Source organism: Phaseolus vulgaris, chromosome 1, assembly GCF_051622355.1.
Source record: "Phaseolus vulgaris cultivar YP4 chromosome 1, ASM5162235v1, whole genome shotgun sequence".
In the NCBI taxonomy this organism is placed as follows: domain Eukaryota; kingdom Viridiplantae; phylum Streptophyta; class Magnoliopsida; order Fabales; family Fabaceae; genus Phaseolus; species Phaseolus vulgaris.
Genome location: NC_143498.1, coordinates 2,154,328 through 2,160,320, shown reverse-complemented (window position 1 = coordinate 2,160,320; position 5,993 = coordinate 2,154,328). Strand labels below are relative to the sequence as shown.

Here is a 5,993-nt window from a genome sequence, read left to right as displayed (position 1 = left end):
AGGCTATGTTTCTGAGCTACATTTCAGACCTAGTGCTCTCTCTTCTGCCCTATCTTGGAACCCAACTAAATTGGCTACATAACACACAACATGGTCCCCAACAATCCAAAGCTTCAACCTTCCAGCTTTTCAACCCTAAAAAAAGTAGATTGGAACAGAGAAAATTGTGCTTGCTTTGCTGTCTTCATTCGAACTCTGTGCCATGCATAAAGCAGACCAAAACTTGCTTCTCTTCTGCACACTCCCGCTTCTAGGTTACCTAATCTGTGACTCACCTTTCCTAAATAACAAGGGATACACTACTCTATTGGAAATGTTATCTTTACCACTAAAAGAATTATTAGGATTTCAATCTTAAGTACAGAAAAACATGATTTCATGAAAACATTTAATTCAAGATAAAACCAATCAAGTTTCTTTTTGTATAATTAAAGATAAATTGGGTACTTTTTCTTTCTAAAAACTGTCTTCAACTACCACAACACATCATTGTAACACTTCAAATATAAAAACATGGATTCCTCTAAAGGAGTTGGTTTTACATATTTTAACCAAAAATATTAATAATAAGAAATAATTTATACAAATAATAATCTAAATGTTTATATACCATATTAAGAAAATGAATTTTAAATCTAAACAACTAAAAATAAATAATCTGATCTTGAATCTGACATCTTTTGGAAGGAAATCCAATATCTAGTAAGAAATGACAACTAAAACGGAGAAGCAAGAATTCACTCGTTCTATTAAATTTGCACACATTTATATACTATAAAATATCATCATTTTCAATCGATGTAGATCTCCAACACTTCTCCTTCATTTATCATTAAATAACTGAACTAATTTAAGTGGTTGTACTCCTTGTACATATGTAATTTATGACTTATGAAGAATGATGATTCATGAAAGACACAAAATGCAATAAGAGAGCAAAAGAGTCAATGCATTAAGATGGTACCCCTTTAACATTCTTCACAAGATTCCTTATTCATCATGCATGAAGCACAAAATTGCCTGAACATGATACAAACAATCTTCACCATCATATTACAACAGAATATCTACACATACCTACGTGTATACTTTTGTACTGTTCATGATTTACATGGCTTTTATGAAATGTTGACAACAAGAATGAACAAGGAAGTAAAAACAACAACAATATAAGTCCTTTTGTCTATCTATCTATTTTGGTGGTACACACTTCCATTGGTCCCTTGACCCTTCATCATCACACAACAAACTCGTGTAATAGGTGAGGATTGCCAAACTTGTTTTGTTGCTTTCCTTGGTCTGTGAAATGGTAGTCTAGCAAATCAGCCTCTGGAGAAGAAGAAGCCATTGTTTTCTTGCGTCTTCTATGCATCTCATCATTGGACACACCAAATCCTTCACTTTCATAGTTCCTCAATTCCAGTGCTAGTGACACCTGTCCACCCACACCAATGTTACCTAACTCTGATAAATCATATGTAGCAGGAGTAGGAGAAATTATGCAGCCTTCCCCATAATAAGGACTATTGTTGTTGTTAATGTTGAACCTTTGGTCACCCTGCAGTTTCCCAATTGTAGGATCCATGGCATTTTCTCCATGATCACCACTTTGGATCCCTCTGTCCAACTCTGAGGCATGATCCAACTTCAACCCATGATGCTGAATAACACTATCATCAACTTTTATTAAGTTGTCCAGCGACTCTTCCCTTTTACTGTCAGAAGATTGGACATCATCTCTTGGAGCTTTCAGTGTGTTCTCTGATGATAATAGATTGCTGCTCATCTCAGAAACGCCAAATTCTTCTTTATAGATTTCTTCAACCATTGGCTTCCAAAGCCGCACCCTTGCATTAATGAACCAATTTGCCACCTGACATGAATCAAAATAAAGATTAGCAAACATGACACAAGAACACTAAAAATACTTCAGGGGGTCACTGATTTTTACTGTTGGATCCCCATCAAAACCAAAATTTCAGGAATTATATTTACACATTTACTTTGTTTGATTTAGCTTATTCTGGAATAACTACTTTTCAAGTTCAATACCCAAGCAATGTTGATGCAAGAAATTTTAAAATGTCAACTAATCAGAATTCAAGAATCATAGTGGTATTGCTTTTAAGATAATTATCATAAAAATTAGCAAACTTACCATACATTGCAATTTGTAATTAAATATTAAATTGTTAGTGTAAACACTATTTACTCTTTACTACAAGCCTTGAAAGAGAGATTCATAAAAAATGATTATCCCACAAAGTAACCATTCGCAAACATGCCTGAACACAATCTTCTGCAACATACAAAAAATTAACTATTATACCTGGTTTCTTGTTAAGCCAGTTTGCCTAGCCAGCATAATTTTCTCTGAATCCTTTGGATAACTGGAACCAAATGAAAATTGGAAAACAATTATTAGAAAAATACTATTTAGGAAACATGAAATAAATCATGTACAGATTAGGGGGACATACGGATGAAGGAAATGCTCAAAGAGCCATGCTCGAAGTATTGAAACAGAGGTTTCAGGAAGTCCCCTCTGAGGCCTCCAAGCTTGTCGCATTACACCAAGTTGCTGAAGGGCCTTTTGCTGCCGAAGCTGCTGATCAACATAGCGGAGACGAGGTATTCCTTCTTGTTCTCCAAGGCTCCTTTGAGTCACTTGAATTTGGCCACTAATGGCATCGCGCAAACACCGAAAGTGGCGTGATATTGTGCGCAAGGCAAGTGCAGTGTATGGTTCAGATGCTCCACAACCAGCAACCATATCAAAAGATGAAACCACTATCTGCATCTGGTGGCAGTACTGTCTGTATCTTTTATCAACCTACCAGAGCAAAAAAAAAATTAAGAGTTAAGTCACAAGCTAACACTGTCACTCACACTAGTTGTGTGTTTACTGTCTAAGTATACACAATTCAATCAATCACTAATGCAGCATATTTATAAAACTAACTATATTGCATTGCATAACTGAAAATCAACCACAGAGAAAGGTGTTTTACTCTTTTATTCTGTAACCAATTCACTGCTATTTATTACTAATAAGTGTTATAAATCTATATATAGCACTTTCACTCCATACACTTCTCCAGGAAAAATAATAACATACAAAATTAGAAAGTTGTAGTGATTGTTGAGTAAATAACTTTACACAATGAGCTTAAGCTATTGGGTAAAATCTGAATTTGGAACGTGTTTTCGAATGATTATTTTCGGGAAACAAAATTCTTTTCTCCTAATGTTATCTTAAAAAAATTATGAAAAAAAATGCTTTTTGCTTGAAAATAAACTACTACACATACACTGAATATTTTTATATGTAACACAAACTTGAAAACCAACTATATGAAATACAAAAGAACTGGGTATAGACCAAGGAAATTTATATCAACAGAATAGAAAAGAAGAAAGAACTCAAAGCTACAAAGTCCAGAGGCTTACCTCATCCAACATGGTCAAAAGTTTTGTCTTTTTGTCCAACAAATTCTGTCGCTCTGCAGGTGAGAGCTCACATGAGGAGTTTGCAGCAGAACTATTGGGACATGAAGATATCTGTCCTGTTTGGCTGGTAGATTTTCCATCAGAATCTTTAGAGCCATCTAAACCAATATCACGGAAACTCTGTTGCTTCTCTAAACCAGTTTGCTTCAAAGCCTTTCGAACATTAACTATTTCATCAAGCAGCTCCTGTGCTGCCTTGAGATATTGTGAGTTCAACACATTGCTGGAAAAGCCCAGTGATCCATCGCTTTGGCCTTCACTGAGGCACATTGAGGGGTGTTGTGGAGTATACAACAAACCTTCCCTTTTGTGAAAGCCACAAGAAGCTAAAGATGCCATGCACTCAGCATTTCTCAATTCCCTTTGTAGGCTGGCTTCATCATCTTTAAGAGATGAAGTGCCCCTTAAATTTTGGACAGAAGCATTCATTAGTGAAGAGAAACCGGCACCAGGATACTGATATGGAAAGGTAGGGACTGATGCAATAGAAGGCATCACTGAGCCAAGGCTAAGAGACAAGCCTTGGTTCTGTACATTTTGCTCACTGTTCACAAGTCCCAATTGTGTTGTTCTAGGAACAAGATGGGCATGGGAATCTCCAGCATTGGTAAAAGAGTTTTGATCAGCTGTGGGGGCCGCATTTGAATGCTCATCAATAGGTTGCACAGTCATTGTGTTCCTCATGGATGAGATGAACTTCAACTCATTGTGTTCTCCAACAGTTTCACTGTAGTTATGAGGTAAAAGAGGATTCCCAGATAATATATCTGCATAGGGCCCTGAAGAAAACGCTTGGTCTGAATACATTGTAAATTTTTTAACTCAAATTCAGATGTGCTTGTTTCTGGTCCTTTACAACTGAGTCAGCTACACATCTCCTTTGAGGCTTGGGCTCAAGAAACCAGTAGTGATGCCGAGCAAAATATATATTGCTACCTCTGCTACAAGATTGAAGATGATCATGTTTCTAAAACAAAAGCTCATCACAATACAGAATCTAAATTTAATTAAAATAATCCAAAAGGAAGAAAAAATTATTGAAGAGAAAGGTTAACAAAATAGAAGACACGTCTGATCAAAGGAAAAGATTACGTTGTTATAAAGCAAAAGCACCACATCACAAGCAAAAGCAATCAGAGACTCATTATATCACTATTTAGCGTACATATATCTGTAACATAACAGTGCAGCTTCAATCATTAACCAACCACAAAGCACTGGCTTAAACTTCAAACAACGGGAGTAATTAAAAGGGGTTTGTCCAAAAGCATACTTTCGTTACCATAGATTAAGAAAAGAAAGACTTTGTTTTCCCTGTTAAGTAAATTGACCAAAGAAAGCTTCTTTCACTTTTGTTTTGTTTTGTTTTTGCATGTTTCAAATCAAAAAAGAAGGTACAAGGTAGCAGAAAACGATGCAAACAAACCTGAAAACAAACAAAACCGAAAAATGAGTTGTGAAACCAAAATCCCATAGGCATAATTGGCTTCAAAGTTCAAACCCTATGGTGGTGGTGGTTGAAACTTGAAAGTGAAAACCAAAGAAGCAAGGTCAAGTTCAGACCACAAAAAAAAAAGTGTAAATGAAGAGTGAAAAGAAGAGAGCTACAAGAGAAAAAGTGTAAGCACTGCAACGGTCAATCAAGAACAGAAGACAATAATGAGTGAAAAACCAAACCTTTGAAGCATAATTTAAACTTTTTTGCACTCCACAGTAGCTTTTACACACTAATTTATACTTTCAATCATGAAAAGTGAAAACCCCACCACCCCTTTTGTTAGAACAAGAGTTTATGAGCAGGAGAAGTAGCATCTACCATCATGGACCAGAAACAGTAAAAGAGCATCATCATAGTGATATGAAGTTTGTGCTTTGAACTATTATGGTGGTTGTGCAGTGTTGTGGAGAAAAGAGAGAGAGAAAGAAAGAAGAAGAAAAGAGAAATACCTGAAGGAGAAAGAGAAGGGTGGAGTGGGAAGGGTAAGAGAGAAGAGAGGTTCAGAGAAAAATTACAGACAAGAATCCACAGTTTGGGGAAGCCCAGACAAATGGCAATCCCAAGACATATAAATTTCAAATTATCTTTGGAACAACCAGCTGCACCAACCAATGAATAACAAAACCATTTTTAATGAAACAAAAATAAAATAATCAAACAAAGGTTTCTTACTTCTACACGTCTAAGTCTTATATACATAATTTTTTTCTATTAATTAAATTTTCTGCATGCTCTGTTGAAAACCAATGTCCCCAACACATTTTGCTTGTCGTTTTACATCATGTATAGAACTTTAGACAAAAATATTATACCAATTCTCATAATAATAATAATAATAAAATTTAGCATGCCTTTTTTGCAGTGATGTCTCCAAAATCATGTAAGAAAAAAAAAAGAAATAAAAGTAATAAATATATTAAACCCAAAAGCCTTTGTTCTTTAACACACTGTGGCTACATGAGTGTATTTTATCTGACTAAAATAC

The 5,993-nt window shown here is 35.4% G+C and overlaps 1 protein-coding gene across 8 annotated transcripts; it reads right to left on the bottom strand.

Moving 5' to 3' along the window:
* Nucleotides 1–928: 928 nt before the first annotated feature.
* Nucleotides 929–5,762, bottom strand: LOC137816378 (BEL1-like homeodomain protein 3). Of its 8 annotated transcripts, none has more exons than XM_068619487.2 (5): nucleotides 5,458–5,762; nucleotides 3,451–4,448; nucleotides 2,481–2,833; nucleotides 2,330–2,390; nucleotides 929–1,873 (listed from the first exon to the last, which is right to left on the bottom strand). In XM_068619487.2, the coding sequence occupies exons 2-5, from the start codon at nucleotides 4,315–4,317 to the stop codon at nucleotides 1,238–1,240; spliced, it is 1,917 nt and encodes a 638-aa protein (XP_068475588.2). In that variant the 5' UTR covers nucleotides 4,318–4,448; nucleotides 5,458–5,762; the 3' UTR covers nucleotides 929–1,237. The 8 variants fall into 8 exon arrangements, with proteins under 8 accessions (XP_068475588.2, XP_068475589.2, XP_068475590.2 ...); XM_068619488.2 differs by having other exon boundaries at nucleotides 3,451–4,451; nucleotides 5,458–5,676; XM_068619489.2 differs by having other exon boundaries at nucleotides 3,451–4,477; nucleotides 5,458–5,590.
* Between the last annotated feature and the right edge of the window lie 231 nt (nucleotides 5,763–5,993).

Excerpts from the sequence above, each read along its gene's own strand:
- LOC137816378 (XM_068619487.2), bottom strand. The coding sequence starts at position 4,317 with ATGTATTCAGACCAAGCGTTTTCTTCAGGGCCCTATGCAGATATATTA. Across the intron at positions 2,834-3,450 it reads TTTTGACCATGTTGGATGAG|GTTGATAAAAGATACAGACA; the intron begins GTAAGCCTCTGG and ends TTGCTCTGGTAG. Across the intron at positions 2,391-2,480 it reads TTTGAGCATTTCCTTCATCC|TTATCCAAAGGATTCAGAGA; the intron begins GTATGTCCCCCT and ends ATTTGGTTCCAG.